The following is a 22,415-nucleotide window of genomic DNA, read 5'->3' as shown; positions in this document are numbered from 1 at the left end:
TAAGGGTGCCAATAATTTTGTCCAGTGCATTTTTTGGGCTCTGTGTGGAATTGTATCAGATTCCAGTGCAAACAACGAAAAAAAATAAACATGTGAGTACCAAAACATTTACAACTGCAACAATCTTCTGAGAGAAGGGTTGCATTTTCTGACAGAATTGCAAGGGTGCTAATATTTTTGGCCATGATTGTATATCATATTGTAAATCCTTTTAAAACCAGAGTATATTTAGGTATCTTACCCATTCAGGGCTCTGTACTTGTTGACAATCGTTAATCAGTGACATGTATATGTTCTCCATCAACCTGAGGTCTCGGAGCAGGTGGTGAGGTCAAAGAGGTTGTGCTGGAAGGTGCTTTATACCTTGCATTACATCCCCTTTGGGAGCCTTTGGGCTATTCCGCTGTGCTCTGTGTTTACGGCATTGATTAATCAGAGAGCACGCCTGCAATGAGGCCACACACTCATACACCTATACCCTCGCACTCGCTCCTGCGGGCAACATCCCTTGAGGGCTCTGAGCTATTTCTCACTGTGAACCGGGAGGCAGAGAGAGAGAGGCCCTAAAGAGAGCACCGCTGATGAAGAGCTAGATCAGACACTGTGATAGACAGACTCAAGGAGGATGATGGAGAAGTGTCTAAGAATACATGACCTTGTTTAAATGCCCTTTGCAGTTCATTTAGCTGCTGTTGACCAATCAGGAATTGAGTGGTTTTTGACAAGTACATGGTGATGGGTCAAACATTAAGGACATACGCCACATGTAGTGTCTGTAAAGGCCTTGTAAATGTAAACGGAATGAGCGTTTTAGGTCAGGGCCGTATATCAGTTTGATTAATGCTGCTGTAACAATGACTCTAATAATGGTAGTAATTCAGACGTGGGTATAAAAAACTTTGACTAAGCAGCTGTCGGAAGCAACATGGTGTCCATATTAAAAAGCGGAGTTTGAGGCTGTGAAGGAAATATGAAGACAAACACTTCCGATGAGTCATTGTAGCACTTGCTCCTGCTGTCTCACTTTATGTCTCTGTCTTTGTTTCATAAAGTCAGCTGAGGTAAACAGCTTGATAAAGCTGAAGTGTGTAATAATGTGGATGTTATATATTCTCTTTAGTCCAGCTTAAATGAATAGTTAAACAAATGATGAAAATATCTTAATTTCAGTTTCTTCCTCAGTGTGAAATCACACACTTTACCTTTAATAAACCAAAATAAAGGGTGATGAAATGAGCCATGTTACTATTTCACAATCACCCGTGAGCTTGTTTGATAGTGAGGATGAAGTACAAGATAATGTCTGTATGTGTAGGAGCCTGTAGTAATGAAGTGCTCTCCTGAGAGTTTGCCTTGAAGCTCTTTATATTGAGGAAATAACGTCTTTGCTATTGCCATGTATTCATGGCTGACATCCAATGTGGCCTATGAATTCCAATGTGTTTTTTTTTTTTTTTTCAGTTTAATGAGTCTGTTACTTGACTAGCAATTTATGTTGAGTGTTGGGCCAGGAAATTAAATTTAATTTTAATGTTAAGCGCAACAAGGGGTGGCCATTGCTTGAGTAGAACGCAATTACCTCAATTCGATAAGTCATTAATGCTCCATAGATTGCAGCACTTTCAAAACAAGAGGTCATTTGTAATTTCCAGATTGCATGTAGCAGAAAATTGGGGGAAAAGTTTGAGAAAGCAATTGAGAGTGGAAAGGGGAAGAGAATTTAACACAATGAACACAATGCTGGCTGACTTTTTAATATCGAAAATAAAAAGAAAGGACAGTTACAATTTGATAATCGATTACGGGTCCCCTGGGTTCATCGTAAACAGACGGTTCAACATTAAACTCCCTTTATGCCTATTCAACCTTGTTGTCATTATTCAACTCCACAGAGCCATCGCTGCCAGTGTAATTAAGTGATTTTTGAGCCACAAATTGTAATTAACCCAATTTTAGGGACATATTTTATCTAACCTTCAATTTTTAAAATCGTAATTAGGTTTCTTGTGGTCTACAAGTGTTAGCTTTGGTTAAATCTATTTGCAAAAACTAGCAAAACATTTAAAATGTACAGTTTTTTATTATATGAGAAAGTAGACTTAAAAATGTTGAGGATAGATTTCTCTATCCTCAGACTAACAATCAGTGTTGGGGAAAAGTAATGCATTACATTATTGCATTACTCTGTAAAAAAAGTAACATACATGCATTACATACATTACTTTTTATCACCTGGGCTGGGCTAGGCTTGTTTATTTGTTTTTTTAATAACAAAAAACCCAAAAGTGATTAATTTCTGCCAACTGTTAAGGTCCTTTCACATCAATAGTGAAACTTGCGTTACTTATTTGAAAAAGCAACTCGGATATTTTGTTGTAAATTGAAAAGTAATGAGTTATAGTTACTTGAAAAAAGTATTTGATTACATAACTCACATTACACACTTATTTGAACCCTTTTCTAACAATGACTTTATGATTTTGAGATCTATTTTTTCACACTGAGGACATCTGAGGTACTCATTTGCAACTATTACAGAAGGTTCAAATGCTCACTGATGCTCTAGAAGGAAAAAAACGACGCATTAAGATCCAGGGGTGTAAACTTTTGAACAGAACGAAGATGTGTACACTTTTCTTACTTTGCCTAAATATCATATTTTTTTCATTTAGTACTGCCCTTCAGAAGCTACAGAAGATACTTACATGTTTCCCAGGAAACAAAATAAGTTAAATTTACCCTGTTATCTTCAAATTCCAAAAGTTTTAATGCATTGTGTTTCCTTTTGGAGCATCAGTGAGCGTTTGAATCTTCTGTAATAGTTGCAAATGAGTCCCTCAGTTGACCTCAGTGTGAAAAGATGGATATCAAAATCATACAGTTATTGTTGGAAAGGGTTCAAATACACAAAAATGTTGAAAAACCAAGAATTTAAGGGACCTGAAGGATTTTTCTGAAGAACAGCAGGCAGTTTAACTGTTCAGGACAAACAAGGAACTCATGAACAACTGAAAAACAAACAAACAAACAAACAAAAAGGATCATTCAGGTAACGACACAGTATTAAGAATCAAGTTTATGTAAACTTTTGAACAGGGTCATTTGTAGACATCTTTTATGTGACATATCTATAAGGTCAGTACTAAATAAAAAATAACATGAATGATCTGTATGATCTCTCTTATTTTGGCATAATAATTAACATTTCCCAGATTCTGCAAGGTGTATGTAAACTTTTGACTTTTTGGTGGCTGTGCCTTGGCCACTTATTAAAAAAAACCTCATCAACCTATTTGCTTTATGTAATGGATTTTATGTCACAATAGAAACTTTTTTTTACATACAGACTTGGAAATGAGGCCACAACAGTCTTTTGTTCCTCTTGCCCCTGTTTTGCTTGGAGCATCTGAGCGTTAATGCCTACAGAAGGAGGCAAGCCATTATGCGAGAGCTATGGGCATGCTTTTCTGCTTCCATCACACATCAATGCCTCCATGAGGTAACATAATTGGGACATCATTTCCTGAAAAAGCCTTGGATAATCTTAGGCAATAGCATCAAGATTTATTTCAGTGCAAGGAGATGTTTCTCTGCAATGACAGGAGGTCTTTCTCTATCATTTCAGTTCAATGTCTTTTCAAAACACACACACACACACACAAACATACATGCTAATGCTCCCGCTCTCATGACACCTACTGGAGCCTTGTCCCACTGCAACAGAGATCAATCAAATGGCAGTTTGAATCCTGTACATACTACAAAACTTGTAACTTATAATTCATAAAAAGAAAACTAACATCAAATTCAACAACTCATGACAGGTTTCTCAAAGAATTCATTTTTTTTTGCATAGTAATTGTGTATCACTGACATGTTTAAAATCTCAATCTAGTGTGCTATTTAAATGAAATGAAAAAGAAATTCACTCCCTTAATGAGTCTAGAATGAAATTGCTTTATTTCGCCTCTCATCTGTGCTTTTGCATGCAGACACACACTTGCTATCTCCTTTTTTATTTCCTTTCTATGTCTTTGCCACCTGGTGTCCATCCAAGAGCCATTTTCCACACAGCTGTTGAGGGTATTCTGAGAAATCATAACTGATTTCATGGCAAATTGATTTGCCGTTGTGCTTCAAAATAAACTGACAGATCGACAAGCATAAAATCGAAGCCAGATTTATATATACAATACCTTTAGCCAGTGAAAATGTAAACCTATTTTAAGTTTTATGTATACTGTTACATTTATATTACACACAATAACTATTTCTACTGCTTTTTGGTCTTCAGTTATTTTGTGATTCATATATTTGCACGCATGTGGAGGCGCAAGGGTGCAATTCACTGCATGACCGCGCTCTGCACCGCCAACAGTGCGATGATTGTAATCCTAATTATATTTGACCCCCTGTCTACTACTGAGTCAAAAACAATGTGTAGTGCATCTAACCATACCACATTCGATCTCAGAGACAAATTAAAAAAGACGTTGCAATGCTGAATGCAGAATATGGGACTGTCAGAGTGGGTCAGACAATGCTGAAAGGTCTTCTGCAAAATGCATCAGTGAAAAACACATACTGTATCTTTGTATGACATTCAGCCCTTTATGTAATCCAAGAACCAATCTAAGAAATTAAAGAATGTCTTAAATTTACTTTAGGGTCCGAAAAATAAATAAAAAAAGATAAGCATAAGATAGTTTAACCCTTCAATGTGGTGTCAGATTTTTTAATCACTATATGTGAAATTAAATATGCATTTGTATTTTATAGAAAAGGCATAAAATACAAAATACAAATGAAATAAAATAAAATGGAGAGAATACCGTATGGGACAAAACGATGACAAATGCATAAATCTCTTCCTATTTCACGGTCTTACTGAGAGCATTTCAGAGGAGGAAATGAGGGAGGTGTGCTGCATGTCCTCTTTGGGAACAGGGTAGGCTTTGAACAGGGACTTTGAATGAAGACACATTGAAGGACAGGATGAATGTATCATAGGGTTCACCTAACAGTGGATCCAAAAGTCAAACCTGTCTTAGGGAGTACAGAATAAAGGATAATTGCTAGTTTGTTCTCTCTTGTTCTCTTGCTCTCTCTCTTTTATGCACTTGGTCATTTCAGTGATTGAAATGAAATAATAGACACCCATTTATTTAATGTGTCACTAGAGGTTCTAGACAATATATTATTTGCAAGCTTTTTGGAGTCCCTAGTCATCAAGCGACCTCTCATTACTGATCCAAATAGTTAGGATGGATCTGTTCTTAATAGTTTCTGTGAAGTATTGACTGTAATAAAAACCTGATTTTAATGGGAAAAAAAATGTTTAATAAAAAGATTATATAATGTTAGATAAAATACTGAAATTGTTTTGATCTCTGCATATACAGCGGAGCTCAAAATTAAAGAATGACCTATAATTTCCTAAATTTCAAGGTCACTGCTTAGTTCTATTTGAAGTTATCCTAACAGTTTTAAGGATATTTCATAAATGAATTGTAGTCTGAAGCACAATATAAAAAACCTATATGATATACTTGAAAAAGAACTGATCAAAATTAGGGTACACTTACAGATACGTATGTGGCGCTTGGTGCTAATTTCCTTAATTATATGACAAACCCAGTTTAACTGACAGCATTCCTTAAATTTTCACTGAGATTGCAAGATGGCGGGCCGCTCTAAGTTGACTGAAACCCTGTGACAGGAAGTTGTCCAGTTAAAGGCCAAATTGATGACACTCTCAGCTACTGCAAGAGAGGTTAGCCATTCCAAATCTTTGATTTTTCAAATATTGCAGGTTTACAATGACACTAATTCATTAAAGTCGCCCCCAAAAGGCTGGTCATGCATGTAAGACAAATGCACAAGAAGACAGGACAATGCAGTGACTCTCAATGGGGAATGGGTTCAGCACTGCAGCCGGAATTGCTTGCATGTTCAGTGCTGAACAGGGTAAGGATCTGTCTCTGCATGTTTAAGAGAGGTTAGACTGAAAGTGCACTTTGCAGTGATCAAGATTCTCATCAGCAGAAAGAATCAAAAGGCTAGGCTCATCTTTATATATATTGACCAAGCCTCTTATCAGCAGAAAGAATGTTTTTAAGCATATTTCATAAATTAATTTTTGTCTGAAGCACAGTATTACAAAGTTAAATAAGATATTTGAAAAAGAACTGATCAAAATTAGAGAACACTTACAGATACGTCCAAGCTACTGGTGATATTCTAGCACTTGGTGCTTATTTCCTTAATTAGATGAAAAACACTATTTAACTGGCAGCATTCCACCAGTTTATACTGAGATTGCAAGATGGCGGGCCGCTCTAAGTTGACTGAAACCTGATAGCAGGTTGTCCAGTTAAAGGCCAAATGGATGACGTTTTCAGCCCCTGCAAGAGAAGTTAGTCATTCCAAATCTTTGATTTCTCAAATATTGCAGGTTTACAATGACACTAATTCATTCAAGTCCCCCAAAAAGGCTGGCCGTCCACGTAAGACACATGCACAAGAAGACAGGATAATGCGGAGACTCTCAATTGGGAACGGGTTCAGCACTGCAGCCGGAATTGCTTGCCAATTCAGTGCTGAACAGGGTAAGGATCTGTGTCGGCATATTTAAGAGAAGTCAGAATAAAAGTGCAATTTGGGGTGACCAAGCCTCTCATCAATAGAAAGAATCAAAGGCTAAGCTCAGCTAAGCTCTCTTTATATACATATTGACCAAGCCCCTCATCAGCATAAAGAATGTTTTTAAGCATATTTCATAAATTCATTGTATTCTGAAGCACAATAGAGAACACTTACATTTTCTCGAATATTGCAGGTTTACAATGACACTAATTAATTGAAGTCCCCCCAAAAGTCCGGTCATGCAGGTAAGACAAATGCACAAGAAGACAGGATAATGCAGAGACTCTAAATGAGGAATGGGTTCAGCACTGCAGCTGGAATTGCTTGCCAGTTCAGTGCTGAACAGGGTAAGGATTTGTCTCGGCATGCATAAGAAAGTGCACTCTGCAGTGACCAAGCCTCTAATCCGCAGAAAGAATCAAAACTCACCTATATGTATATATATTAAATTAACATCAAATAATATTTATAAGAACACTTTTCCTGTCATCACTACAAAAATGATGCAAAAGGAGCTGTTATGCTGTCTAAGTAAGCAGCTCACTAGGTTTTGCAACACAGCCCCACTCTCATAGACAGCAGTGTCTGTCTAGCCCGAGCTCCTCCCTCCTGCAGAAGCGAGCAGCACCTCCATTCAAACCCATCCAAACTCAAGGCATGAGCGTCTGCTCTTCCCCGCACAGCTGCTGCTGATCACCTACCTGCACAACAAACTCTGGATATTCGTCTTGTACTTTACAACCCCTTCGAACCTCCAGAAAGAGACGAACTAAATCATTCTGGCCCTAAACGTACACACAAGTGGTTTTCCAGACTGCAAACATGGCGAGTGCCTCGTACCACATCTCTAATCTTTTGGAGAAAATGACATCCAGCGACAAGGATTTCAGGTCAGTCGTAGCGCACATGCCTAGATCGAGTGTTAAACAGCATGCATGTGTATTTCTAGGCCTTGTGATGGTGTTTAAATGTTTTGGTAAATAACGAAGCGATCGCAGAAAGTTTTAGGCCGCGAATCGCGCTACTGTTGTTGTTTAGATATGTTAGCTGCTTAGCTTAGCATGTCAAACTCATACTGCACGGGAACTCCTTTTGATTTATGCTATGTAAAATTGTGCATGGGTCATATATTCACGACTATATTTGACGATTTGAATAGTTAATTTGACATCGCTTGCTAGAGTTGAAGCTGTCAAAAAGTGTTGGTTTTAGTATGGCTGTTAGCCAACTAGCCGCTAGTATTAGCTGATTAGCTTTAGCATGTCTTTTTGGTGGCACCGTACTTAAACTGTCATATCATTTGTCAAGAGTACAGTCGTTTGCATGACAAGAATGTGCAAAAAGTTGATGGGTCAGTGCAATATCTCGTATTTGATTTAATTTATCCCCACTGGGTTTATATAAGTTGGCTAACGTTAGCACAAGTGCACGTCCATGATATGTGCATAGAATAAAACTACATGCGCTAGTTTTTGGAGAAGTTTATATAGTGTAGAGTAGATACTAAATTAAGTTTTTCTTTCATATTACGTTATCTGCATTCATGTCATTTCTAAATATAATTACTGCTCTGACAGATATGACAGGTCATGCTTTTATTATTTTCTTCTCTCATTTATTTGTTAATCACTAATGTGTGCACATTGACACTTATTTATAAAGGCATTGTTTGACTTTTGTCCTTTATAAGTCACAGTCTGTGGAAAAAATGGTTTTATTTAAGTGATTAAAACATTTGAAAAAAAAAAAAGATATATTTTTTATTATACTTACAATGTTGTACTTCCAAGAAACAGTTCTTCATACTGCTGTCAAGGCCAGAAGCATGTAAATACGTTGATAACAGTTAAACGCATACTGATTATCATGAAGTTCATAGTCTAAATGGTCAATTTTTGTATTTTAGACTGTCATGCTGTTCTTGCTGTTGGGGAATTCCCTTTTAATGGCAGTATATTCAGCAGTGGCCACCAGGAGGGTAATGGTTTGTGAGCTTTATATATATATCCGACAGGAGTTCTCAAATGAATGCTAATGCAGTCATCGGATCATATTCTCAGAGCCTTTCCTCCCTGTCATCCCCGTCAAACCGTTTGCTGTTCTCATTCCGGGCTCTTTCTGAATTTCACAAGATTTCACCCCCTGGGAACATTTTGCTTACACACCATTCTAGGTCTCCTCTGTTGGCGTGTGCTGGCGTTCCCTCTCTCGCCCTGCTGCTGGAGCGTGTGCGTCTCATGCATTATTCATTCTTACTTAGGCTCTCGCTGGAATAAGAGATTCCATGCCATCAAATATATGCCAAAGCCGACGCACTTAGGTCTGTGTGTGTGCGAGAGATGGCATGTAATAGGGTATGCAGAAGGTTTTCCGCGCATATCACATATGGCTTTGATGTTGGCACCCAAAGACAAGATTTCATTTTAATCCACTCCAGTTTCAGCTCAGAAGTGGATTATGAATTTAGCAAACCATGACAAGTGGGATGAAAAGGTGAAAATGCTTCAGTCAGCCCCTTTGCTTTGACATAATGCCAGGAGCCTCGCCATACAGGTGGCTCTCACCTTACGGCCATGTGGGTGACTTTATATTAACCATTCTGTTAGTGCCGAAGTCACATGAAACCCTCTAAGTGTGTCAGTGTGTCTGAACCATTGGGAACACCTCTGGAAAAAAATAAAGGCTTGCAAATGCTTTGGTGAAATGTTGGATTTCATGAGTGAAATGGGATATGCAATGGAAGAAAAAGTTGATTTTTATCAATTGGGAATTATATGATGACATTTGATGGTAGGGATTTCTAACATCAGTCAAAATCGTTTAAATCAAGTTATTAAATGTTGGTGGAAGAAACATCTTTTTCTTCAGAATAAAATGAACTTATAAATCATTTACAGCAAGTCCTGTTTTTTTTCCCTCAGATTCATGGCCACCAATGATTTGATGTCCGAACTGCAGAAGGATTCGATAAAGTTGGATGATGATAGTGAACGGAAAGTGGTCAAAATGATCTTGAAGCTCCTGGAGGACAAGAATGGCGAAGTTCAGAATCTGGCTGTAAAATGGTAAGAATTTAGCCATTGTTTCACCCGAAAATGCATCAGATTCCAGATTTTCAAATGGTTGTATCTCAATGGAATCAATGGAAAGCTTATTTATTCATCCCAATGTAAAAATTACCCTTATAATTAGTTTTGTGGTCCAGGGTCACATTTTTGATGAAATCCAAGAGCTTTATGATTCTTCATAGACAGCAAGGGCCCTTCCACGTTCAAGGTCCAGAAAGGTAGTAAGGCCATCGCTAAAACAGTCCGTGTGACTCAGTGGTTCAGTCGTAATTTTATGGCGCTATGAGAATAAAGTCGTTATTTTTGTTTTCTATGTGCACAAAGAGTATTCTCGTAGCTTCATAAAATTAGAAATGAACCACTGATATCACATGGGTTATTTTAACAATGTCCTTACTACCTACGTGGGCCTTAAACGTAGAAGGACCCTTGCTGTCCATTGAGGGTCAGAAAGCTCTCGGATTTCATCAGAAATCTTAATTTGTGTTCTGAGGATGAACTAAGGTCTTACAGGTATGGAAGAAATGAGTGTGAATAATTGATTGATTTTTTTGGGGGTGAACTAACCCTTTAATTCCTTCCAGTTCTTTTATACTTGCGTGAACTGGAAAGCTTCTTTTAGTTGGGTATTTTCCATTTGTCCTTCATGAATTGGCTTCGGTTTGTCCTCTAAAAATGTTTTAATGTGAAATTGATTTGTGCCACAGTGATTTAGGGAGAGGTATTGCTGGTTTTTACGTTGATTTATCTCAGTTATTAGCCTCTAGGATTCGCCTTTGTTTTTTCCCTAGATATTTTTGAAGGTGTTGCATAAATCGCTCTTCATTTTATTTCTGCCTTTTGTGAAATAGTTCGCTTAGACTTTTTTTTAAAAAAAAAAAAAAAAAAACCCTATGAAAGATAAAGCCATCTTGCAAAGTGATTAATACTGACTTGAGTGTACCGTTTTGCATAGCATTTCAGAGGTTGTACTAAAAGTCCTTGTTTTTTTTGCAGTTTGGGCCCACTTGTCAGCAAAGTGAAGGAGTACCAGGTCGAAACCATTGTTGATACATTGTGTACAAACATGTTATCAGATAAGGAGCAGCTTCGAGATATTTCCAGCATCGGCCTCAAGACAGTGATTGGAGAGCTCCCGCCAGCATCCAGTGGTAAAATGAGTTTTCCCTGTGTAATGTTCTAAATTCAATTGCTTCCAGAGTATTCAACAACTGCTTTTTCCTTTTATCATGTGCTAAAAGGACAGAGAATTCATTCACATGTGTTCGGCTATATTTAGTTGTTTTTCTGCACTGTCTTGCCTGCTAAGTCCATTTCTCTTTGCTTTAGGCTCTGCTCTTGCTGCTAGCGTTTGCAAAAAGATTACAGGCCGCCTCACAAGTGCCATTGCCAAGCAGGAGGACGTCTCAGTTCAGCTGGAAGCGTTGGACATCATGGCAGACATGCTGTGCAGGTATGTCAGATGAGCCATGTGATGACTGCTTCTTTTGTTTAGGCCAATTGTGCTTTTGAGTGCACATGGGCTCCTGCCAGGTAATTTCTGGAGGTGTTTGTGCACATGCGTCTCCCCTCTGACAGTTCTCAGTTATCTTTTTTTCACAGTTCACTGAGCTGAATATACTTGTAGATCTTTCAGTTTAGAGGTGGACACTCAACTCTGTTGTGGCACACTTTGAATTTGTCCTGGGTGATTGCATTTTGCATATATATTTACACTCATGCATTAGGCAGAAGCTTTTATGCTGCTTGTGTGTTCACTGGGAATTTGAATCGAAGTTCATGCACTACCAGTTGAGGTACATGAAATTATTTAAATGCAAAACATGTATTTCCCACAGTTAGGATTTAAGGCTTGATCATATGTGACCCTGGACCCCAAAACCAGTCTTAAGTAGCACGGGTATATTTGTAGCAGTAGCCAACAAAACATTGTATGGGTCAAAATTATTGATTTGTCTTTTATGCCAAAAATAATTAGGATATTAAGTAAAGATCATGTTCCATGAAGATATTTAGTAAATTTCCTACTGTAAATATATCAAAACTTAATTTCTGATTAGTAATATGCATAGCTAAGAACTTAATTTGGACAACTTTAAAGGCAGTTTTCTCAATATTTTGATTTTTTTTTTTGCACCCTCAGATTTCAGATTTTCAAATAGTTGTTTTTCAGCCAAGTATTGTCCTAATAAACCATTCATTAGTGGATATCTTATATATTCATCTTTCAGATAATTTATAAATCTCAATTAAAAAAAAAAAATATCCTTATGATTGGTTTTGTGGTCTAGAGTCGCGTATTAAAAATGGAAACTATAATGACTATATTAGTATCAACATCAGTGGACAATAACATTGGTTTGAATTTATAGTTATCATTTTTTTGTGTGATTAGGTCTTAAAATGTGAGATATAATCTACAGCAAAACATACTGTTTTACAAAAAGTTCACCTAAAAATAAAAATTGTCATTAATTACTCATCCTCATGTCGTTCCAAACCCATAAGACCTTCGTTCTTTTTTGGAACGCAAATTAAGATATTTTTTATGAAATCCAATAGCTTTTTGACCATGCATAGACAGCAACGCAGCTGACACATTCAAGGTCCAGAAAAATAGTAAGGACATTGTTAAAATAGTCCATGTGACATCAGTGGTTCAACCGTAATTTTATAAAGCTATGAAAACTTTTTGTTCTGTATCTGGAATCTGAGGGTGCCAAAAAATCGTAATATTGCCTTTAAAGTTTCCGAATTAAGTTCTTAGCAATGCATATTACTAATCAAAATGTAAGTTTTTATATATTTACAGTAGGAAATTTACAAAATATCTTCATGGAACATGATCTTTGATTAACAACCTAAAGATTTTTGGCATTAAAAAAAAAAAATCAACAGTTTTGACCTATGCAATGTATTTTTGGCTATTGCTACAAGTATACCCGTGCTACTCAAGGCTGGTTTTGTGGTGCAGGGTCAAATATGTGCTATATATTCTGTCTAAAAATTAGTGGTTGTTATGTAGTTTTTGCAACAACAACTTCTTTTGAATGTCTTGCATTGTTTTTGTTCATTCATCCAGACAAGGAGGTCTCTTAGTGAATTTCCACCCTTCCATTCTGAGCTGTCTGCTGCCTCAATTGACGAGCCCTCGCCTGGCAGTGAGAAAGAGGACCATCATAGCCCTGGGACATCTGGTCATGAGCTGCGGAAACCTGGTCTTTGTGGACCTCATCGAGCACTTATTATCCGAGCTCTCACGCAACGAGTCCATGTCAACCACGCGCACTTACATCCAGTGTATTGCTGCCATCAGCAGACAAGCTGGCCACAGAATCGGTGAGCCTCCCCCGTTGTTACAGACCTCAGTTAACTTAATGTCTTCGGGGTTCAAGACCTCATCTCAGTTAGTCTTTAAGTGTTGAAAGCAATTTCAGTGTGCACTTATTGAAGCCATCAACTGTGATCTTCTCATGCAGCTATTAGTTTCACCACTGATGCTGTAATTTAGCCTTTTTCTGGAATGAGCTAAAGCAAACCAAAGCTGTTTTCAAAGATCTGGAAAATGGTCTAATTATTACAATAGCATGGTATAAATATGCTTTTGTTTGTGTAATGATGTCCTCCCCTTCTAGGTATTCCGTTCTTTACTGCAGTTCGCCATACTGCTTGATCTTGAAGTCCAGAGTCCTTTCTGATGATAGAAAATGTTTCACTCAAGATTGAGGTCACCAGCATTGACACTGAATCTTGATTACATTTCACTTTATGATTGCTCAGATTGATGAGCAGTAGAAGTTATTTAGGCCAAGGTGCGCCATCTTTCCCCTCCATCAGATTTGCAATGACACAGGATTTTGACGTCATTCAAAGATATTTTGTTGATTTCTCTTTTCCACAAACTGATACAATAATAGAACACATTGAAGTTGTCTTTAATTATTCAAAATGTGACTGTTTTATACAATTCCACCCTCAAAGCGCAGTTATATATAGGTGGTATGAGCTTGAAGGCAACTCTCCTTGGAATTTGACCGAACAAATTGCCAGAATGTTATTTTGTGACAAGAGATGGAACAGTCTCCAGTACGGTCGTTATTACCCGTCACCTTGTCATCAACATTGTTCCATTGGTGTGCTGCTAAGGCAGGCCGTTTGGCACAAATTAAATGAAGTGAAAAGTCATTTAGGTTTGCTGCTGTGGTGCGCCATTCCCCCATCAGCCAATTACCGCCTACGTTTGATGAAACAAAGACAGCTGCGATTAAGATGCGCAAGATTACTTCAGTGGGATGCACTCAAAGTTGTTTTGTAGCTATCTCTCGCGCTACTGTTTTAATTAAGTCTTTTTGTCATCCTAAGATTGTTTCTTTGATTGTGCTGAACACAGCAAGACCTTTATCTTGCAGCTCTCCAAACTCATTTATATTTCTCAGTGAATTATTGCAGTTTGATGTTAAGTGCAACCCAACAAATCTGTCTAATGTTCATGTGATGATGGTAAATGTCAACATGGTTTTATCTTGCAGGTGAGTACTTAGAGAAGATCATCCCGTTGGTGGTGAAGTTCTGCAATGTTGATGACGATGAACTGAGGGAATATTGTATACAAGCTTTCGAGTCTTTTGTAAGGAGGTAAGTCTACATCTCTACTATTCTTTCAAAAAGTAACGTCTTAAGTGTAAGGAAACTGCTGAGAAAGAAAACGTGTTTAATGGTATATTGGATCCAGGCAGCTCTTTCCTGCTGTCTGTCATTCATGTAAATCAAACAACAAAGAGAGAAAATCTTTTGTAATGTTAATAAGAAGAAATATTTATTTAATTTACAATTGAAAATGAGAGGCATTGTACAAAATGCATGTTATTTTTTATTTAGTACTGGGCTGAATAAGACATTTCACAGAAGTTTACATATAGTCCATGAGAGTAAATAATGGTTTAATTTATAAAAAATTACCCTGTTCAAAAGTTCACATGCACTTTGATTCTTAATATTTTGTTGTTACCTGAATGATCCACATTTTCGTGTAGTGATAGTTGTTCATGAGTCCCTTGTTTGTCCTAAACAGTTAAACCTGCCTGTTGTTCTTCAGAAAAATCCTTTAGGTCCCACAAATATTGAAAAACTTTGGTTGTTCAGCATTTTTTTTGTATTTGAACCCTTTCCAACAATGACTGTATGATTTTGAGATGCATCTTTTCACACTGGGGACAACTGAGGGACAACACAACTATTACAGAAGGTTCAAACGCTCACTGATGCTCCAGAAGGAAAAGCAATGCATTGAGGGTGAAAACTATTGAATTTAAAGATCTGGCTAAGTTTAACTTATTTTGTCTTCTGAGAAACATGTAAGTATCTTCGGTAGCTTCTGAAGGGCAGTACTAAATGACAAAAATATGATATTTAGGCAAAATAAGGAAAATGAACACATCATTCTGTTCAAAAGTTTTCACCCCCGTCTCTAAATGCATTGTATTTCCTTCTAGAGCATCAGTGAGCATTTGAAACTTATATGTGTCCCCCAGTTGTCCTCCGTGTGAAAAGATGGATCTCAAAAATCATACAGTCATTGTTGGAAAGGGTTCAAATACACAAAAATGTTGAAAAACCAAAGAATTTGAGGGACCTGAAGGATTTTTTTTGAAGAATATCAGGCAGTTAAACTGTTCAGAACAAACAAGGGACTCATGAACAATTGTCACTAAACAAAAAAACGGCTGTGAATCATTCAGGGAACAACACATATTAAGAATAAACTTTTGAATGGGGTCATTTTATAAATTAAGCTGTTATTTTCTCTTGTGGACTATATGTAAATGTCTTTTATGTGAAATGTCTTTTACATGTATTTTGTATGATCCCTCTTATTGTGGTAAAATAGTGAACATTTTGCAGAATCTTCAAGGTGCATGTAAACTTTTGACCACAACTGTAATTTACACTGAACTGATTGTTTGTGTCTCTTATTGGCAGGTGTCCGAAAGAAGTCTACCCACATGTCCCAACAGTCATTAGCATCTGTCTTAAGTATCTGACCTACGACCCCAACTACAACTATGACGACGAGGATGAAGATGAAAACGCAATGGATGCCGACGGTGTAGACGAAGATTATCAAGGTACGAGGCGGGGCTCATTTCTCCTCTCTGTCTGAGGGAAGAAGGATTTATTCTCTCTCCTGAACCAAAAGTCTGTTTAGCTGTAAGTTACCAGCTCAGTTTGTTGGTTCTGGTGTGTGTTAGCCTCTGCTGGTCGCATAACAATTATAAAAACCCTAGGGTTTATTTCACATTTTTGAGGAAAACCATTGATAATACAGCAGTCGGAGAGGCAGTCTGTCCATGTATGAGGACTGAGAAGTTGGACATCTGCAGAGACTGTTTGCCAGACCATCAGAAATCAGCTTGTTATGGGAATGAATGGACAATGGCGACTTGTCCGGTCTAGCAGCTTTGAATAATGCTTAAGCCTTTACAGCCGATGAAATTGGCTCTGAGATTGGTTTGGAGTATACTGATTGTCCAGACAGACTTAAATGTTTGCCACCATTTTTCATTTTACCCTCCTAAATGCATGTGCTGAGCATGTCATGCCACTTTCTCTGACAGAGGCTGTGCATTCTTGAAATGAAAATGCTTTTTAACCTTTAGTGCTCTGAAGCACAACCGGGTTTGGATGTGCTCAGCGTTGCATGTTGGAATGAAGTGTTTCATGTAGAAGTATGGTTGAGGAAATGCAGTTTGCTGCACTCCAGAATTTGACAGGAGCAGGCCGTAATGACAAGCCCCTGTCCAAAAGCTTGAGTTAGACATTCACTGCCTTCATGAATGTCTTTGGTCTCCTTGATCTTTTCTGGCATCAAGGATTTTTTTATTCTCAGCCCCTACTGGAGTGTTGTTTTCATCCATAAATCATATTCGTACCTATTTGTTGTTTTCTATTCAATAATTGATTGTGCTGACTGCGCACTAGCTTGTAAGCAGCCTTGGGAGGCTCATACAGTTTGGCAGCAGATTTGAAGGTACGTTTGTTTTCCTCTCAGAAGCCCACACTCCAGAATTCCACGCGCTTTGTGTTGCTGAAACAGAGGGTTCAGGGGACAAACTTGTTGCCCTGTATGTTTAACAGTGTCTGAGTGTTAACAGAATTTTTTGGTGGGGCTGCCATCTATTGTGAACAATATAATGTTGCAAAAGATGGGATTATTCAAATAAGTGACTGTGATTATGACTCATATGATCCCAACAGGGAGTGATGACGAGTACAGCGATGATGACGACATGAGTTGGAAAGTGAGGAGAGCGGCAGCAAAGTGCTTGGATGCCGTGGTGAGCACACGACATGAGATGTTACCGGAGTTCTACCGCACTGTTTCTCCAGCGCTCATTGCCCGTTTTAAAGAGCGGGAAGAAAACGTCAAGGCGGATGTCTTTCATGCCTACCTGTCCTTGCTCAAGCAAACACGCCCTGCCCAGAGCTGGCTCTGTGACCCGGATGCCATGGAACAGGGAGAAACTCCTCTTACAATGCTTCAAAGTCAGGTAGGCAAAGACGTACTTTCTTTTACTGCTAGTTATATAGATACACAGAAACATTCTTTCTATCATTACTATATAATTTGAAAAGCACAACATAACAGCATACTTTGATGGCTTTCTAATTTTTTCTGTTTATTTATAAGGGTGAAATATTGTTTGTCTTTGCAGGTGTCAATGATAGTAAAAGCACTGCATAAACAGATGAAAGAGAAAAGTGTTAAGACCCGGCAGTGCTGCTTCAACATGCTGACAGAACTAGTAAACGTGCTGCCAGGGGCCCTGACGCAGCATATTCCTGTTCTCATCCCAGGTATGTGCCGCAGGCAAGCTCCTACATGTTAAAAAAGAGGGGAGTCATTCCTTCCATGATCATATGCTTGCTTCTTGACAAGTTTGATCAGTATTTATAAATGCTCTTTAGGGTAAACCTTAAAATGTTTTTGTTGGAAATCTTGTGTTAAGTTTCTCAACAGTTCTTTATTTTTTGTATGTATTTTGAGTGATGTTTGTTAATTCTGTTCCATCTAGGAATCATATTTTCTCTCAACGATAAATCAAGCTCTTCAAATCTGAAGATAGATGCCCTGTCTTGCTTGTATGTGATCCTGTGCAACCATCAGCCTCAAGTCTTCCACCCCCATGTTCAGGCTATAGTGCCTCCTGTAGTTGCTTGTGTGGGTGATCCCTTTTATAAGATCACCTCTGAAGCACTGCTGGTCACCCAGCAGTTGGTCAAAGTCATTAGGCCCCTGGATCAAACTGATGCTTTTGATGCCTCGCCCTACATCGCTGACCTTTTCGCTTGCACCATTAAAAGGCTGAAGGCAGCAGATATCGACCAGGAAGTCAAAGAGCGAGCTATTTCTTGTATGGGGCAAATTATCTGCAACCTTGGTGATAGCCTTGGTGCGGATCTACCAGGCACTCTCCACATCTTCCTAGAGCGACTAAAGAACGAGATAACAAGGCTGACCACCGTCAAAGCTCTTACGCTCATCGCAGGGTCGCCGCTAAAGATCAACCTGAGGCCCATCTTGGGTGAGGCTGTTCCCATTCTTGCCTCCTTCCTACGTAAGAACCAACGAGCGTTGAAACTAAGCACACTAGCTGCACTGGACATTCTGGTCAAGAACTACAGCGATAGTGTAACACCGGCCATGATTGATGCTGTACTGGCTGAGCTGCCGCCTCTTATCAATGAAAGCGATATGCATGTCTCCCAGATGGCTATCAGCTTCCTCACCACGCTTGCACGAGTCCACCCTGACTCGCTGTCTAAGATAAGTGGCTCTATTTTGGCTGAACTCATAGCTTTGGTTCGCTCCCCGTTGCTGCAAGGTGGCGCTCTTAGCGCCATGCTGGAATTCTTCCAGGCTCTTGTAGCTACGGGAACTGCCAGCTTGGGCTACATGGACCTGCTACGTATGCTAACAGGTCCTGTGTATGCCCAGAGTGCAGCGCTCACCCATAAGCAATCCTACTACTCCATCGCAAAGTGCGTGGCCGCTCTCACCCGCGCTTGTCCTAAAGAGGGCCCTGCAGTGGTGGGACAGTTCATTCAAGATGTGAAGAACTCGCGTTCCACTGACTCCATCAGATTGCTCGCTCTGCTTTCCCTCGGAGAGGTCGGACATCACGTTGATCTGAGCGGTCAGCCCGAGCTGAAAACAGTCATTCTGGATGCCTTCTCCTCAGCCAGCGAAGAGGTCAAATCAGCAGCTTCATACGCGTTAGGTAGCATCAGCGTGGGGAACCTCCCAGAGTACCTGCCCTTTGTCCTGCAAGAGATCTCTGGCCAACCCAAGCGACAGTACCTGCTGTTGCACTCTCTCAAGGAAATCATCAGCTCTGCCTCGGTGGCAGGGCTTAAACCATATGTCGAAAACGTGTGGGCGCTGTTGCTCAAACACTGCGAGTGTACAGAAGAGGGCACAAGGAATGTGGTAGCTGAATGTCTGGGGAAGTTAACACTCATCGACCCAGAGACTCTTCTGCCCAGGCTGAAAGGCTATCTCTTATCAGGTGATTGTCAGATTCTGCCTGTTAATTCTGTTTCAGAGGGCTTTGTTGAATTGTTTGATTGAATTTTTCTCTTTTTCCCCAGGATCATCTTATGCCAGGAGCTCCGTAGTCACAGCTGTTAAATTCACGATTTCTGATCACCCACAGACAATTGACCCTCTTCTTAAAAACTGCATAGGCAAGTGGTGTTATCAGTTTTGAATTTTGTCCAGAACACATTTTAGAACTGGTTTTAATTGTAGTTTTTTTTTTTTAACTTCTAGGTGATTTCTTGAAAACATTGGAAGATCCAGACCTCAACGTACGAAGAGTGGCTCTAGTTACCTTTAACTCTGCAGCTCACAACAAACCCTCTCTTATTCGAGACTTGTTGGATACAGTTCTCCCTCATTTGTACAATGAGACCAAAGTGCGCAAGGATCTAATCAGAGAGGTAAACCGCCCTTTGTCCATAGCCTTTTGCTTTACCGTCTTTCAAAACCTCAAAGCTCAATGACACCTTCCTCCTTTTAGGTTGAAATGGGTCCGTTCAAACACACGGTGGACGATGGTCTGGACATAAGGAAGGCTGCATTTGAATGCATGTACACTCTATTAGACAGTTGCCTTGATAGACTTGACATCTTTGAATTCTTAAACCATGTTGAAGACGGACTTAAGGACCATTACGATATCAAGGTAAGCCATCGGCCTCAACTCCATGAATCTTTCATGAGACACAGGCTTTTTGCCATGCAGATCATTTAGCAACCACAGAAGATGAAAGAGTGAATTGATTAACAAAGATTCAGTGTGCGGTCATCAAAGGCATAAATGCATAATGCATTGACGACAGACGTGGTCCAACTTTATTTTAAATGTAGTTATTACCAGGTGTACTTGCATCATAATGAAGCAGGAGCATTAAGTACTATACTATTTTAATATAATTGAGTGCTTTGTACTAGGAAATATGTGTTTTTTATGTTTCAATTGTTTACCTACACACTTTAAATGGGAATTATGCAATTACCTAGCAGTTTCTACTAGGTTACTAGAAACTTCGTGGGGACAAAAGTATAAATGTGGCTCTTTTTCCTCTTTTAATGTGTTTACAGATGCTGACATTCCTCATGCTGGCCAGATTATCTAGCCTGTGTCCCAGTGCAGTGTTACAGAGGTTGGACAGACTTGTAGAGCCACTTAGGGCAACATGCACCACAAAGGTAAGCAAAATATTTAACAAAATCAGACAGTACAGTTTCTTTGTATATTAAAAGTAGTGCAAATACTTTCTGCGTTTCCATAGGGGGCGAAAGTTTGAATTCAGTTTGCAATGTTTTTCTGATGCATTTTGAAGTATCGCATCAGCGTGGTGTAGATGGCAAATTTAGACAAAATCCCTTAATTCGCAAAAAAGTTTTTGCGCTCACTTGAGGTGGTTTTTGACTTGTGTGAAAAAGGGTTAAAGCGAATAATGGGAGATGGAAACGCATTTACCAAATAAATTCCTCCATGCCCATCAAAAAAGCATGTGACTTTATGCTATAGGAAGGCATATCCTGACTATCCAGTGAACCGATCTCATTGCACAGCATCTGAAATGTCTGAGAAAAGACTGTTGTCAAAGTATTTCTGTATAATTGCCTCCCAGAACTGTCTTACACGACTGGGTTCCCAAACACCAGGCATGCAGTTTCGAAAGCAGTGACCACATTTGAGTTTCGTTTTTTTGCTTTGAGGTGCAAGTAATTTATTATATATGAAAATTAACATATTTAGTGGCTTCTCCTACTTTTCTTAGTGATTTATAGAGGCAGTTTATCAGGGAGTGACTGTTTTGTTCTCTTTGATTCGTTGGATGTAAATGATGCTTATTTGCAGATATTTTATGTGAGTTAAAAGTTCAGTTCACAACTTTGGATGGAAACCCAGCTGCAGACTACTGGAAAGGTTGTGAAAAAGTGAGAGTCCTTTGATTTCTAATTATGTTCTTCCTCAGGTAAAAGCCAACTCCGTGAAGCAGGAGTTTGAGAAGCAGGACGAGCTCAAACGATCTGCTATGCGGGCTGTAGTGGCCCTGCTAACCATCCCAGAGGCTGAGAAGAGCCCCCTAATGAGTGAGTTCCAATCTCAGATCAGCTCCAACCCTGAGCTGGCTGCCATCTTTGACAGCATCCAGAGGGACTCCTCCAGCGCCAACATGGAATCCATGGACACCAGTTAAACGACTGAGACAGCATACCCGTTACTCCCGTCGCTCCCGAGAAAATCCACAAAGAAAACCAACCTGGGGGACCCTTGTATTGTTCCATGCATTGCACTGAATCAAAAATAGGAGGAAATCAAAATCTAAAATTAAGAAAAGAAAAAACTAATGAAAAGACAAGACATTCGTTCTCTTAAGCTTTAAAGCTTATTACCACATTCTTTGTTTTTCTATAAACAACAGGAAATCGCTTCAGTTGTTCATTGTTCTCCATTCTTCTTAATTTTTTTTTTCTTGTTCATTTTCATAATTCCTGAGGTTCTGTAGATACCTCCGCTCACAGAGGTGCAGAGGGACTTACTAGGTTACCTGAAAATGAATTGACCACAGTATTTGTGTTACCATGGGAGATTCGTTCTTTACATTCTAGGCTGCTGACGACTTAAATCGGGATCTACAGGGGTAAACGATAGCACTCAGCGAGTTTGAATCATTTCAGGACCATGTTTTTTTTCCGTCATGTTTCTTATCAGACAAGTTTTATTAGGTTTTTGTACGATTTGAATGTCATCTCTCCTCTTTTTACTGTTGACAACTTAAGTACAGAGCGAGATAAGTCTTAGAAATATTATCCCGAAGAGGTGTGGCATAGTTAAGGTGTTTCATTGGATGAGTGACTGCTTATTTTTCCTTCACTGCATTTCATTACATTCCCACTGTCTGCAGAATTGCAAGTCATCAGCATGTGTCACACTTCCAGAGAAATGAGCATTCAGCTGCACACGTTTTGCATAATAGTTTTCTTTTTCTATTTGATGAGTTTTGTTTGGCTCCAGCATATAGAGGTGAAATATGACATCAACCATTGTTATGAGAAAATATTGCCCTGTATGGAACGCACATATGTGAATAAAATGAGTGGAGAATATTCTCTCAGGTCCTCGACTG

At 39.0% G+C, this 22,415-nt stretch overlaps 1 protein-coding gene across 1 annotated transcript; it reads left to right on the top strand.

The window, feature by feature from the left end:
• Positions 1–7,235: 7,235 nt before the first annotated feature.
• On the top strand, positions 7,236–22,395 carry cand1 (cullin-associated and neddylation-dissociated 1). The gene is made up of 15 exons (XM_051107576.1): positions 7,236–7,535; positions 9,567–9,710; positions 10,710–10,864; positions 11,043–11,166; positions 12,796–13,052; positions 14,243–14,348; positions 15,693–15,838; positions 16,968–17,260; positions 17,426–17,567; positions 17,786–19,279; positions 19,362–19,457; positions 19,543–19,712; positions 19,793–19,957; positions 20,377–20,484; positions 21,261–22,395. The coding sequence occupies exons 1-15, from the start codon at positions 7,468–7,470 to the stop codon at positions 21,483–21,485; spliced, it is 3,693 nt and encodes a 1,230-aa protein (XP_050963533.1). The 5' UTR covers positions 7,236–7,467; the 3' UTR covers positions 21,486–22,395.
• The last annotated feature ends 20 nt before the right edge of the window (positions 22,396–22,415 follow it).

This window comes from Labeo rohita, chromosome 4, assembly GCF_022985175.1.
Source record: "Labeo rohita strain BAU-BD-2019 chromosome 4, IGBB_LRoh.1.0, whole genome shotgun sequence".
Taxonomy (NCBI): Eukaryota; Metazoa; Chordata; class Actinopteri; order Cypriniformes; family Cyprinidae; genus Labeo; species Labeo rohita.
The sequence above is the reverse complement of the archived record's forward strand: the minus strand, read 5'-3'. Positions and strand labels throughout refer to the sequence as shown.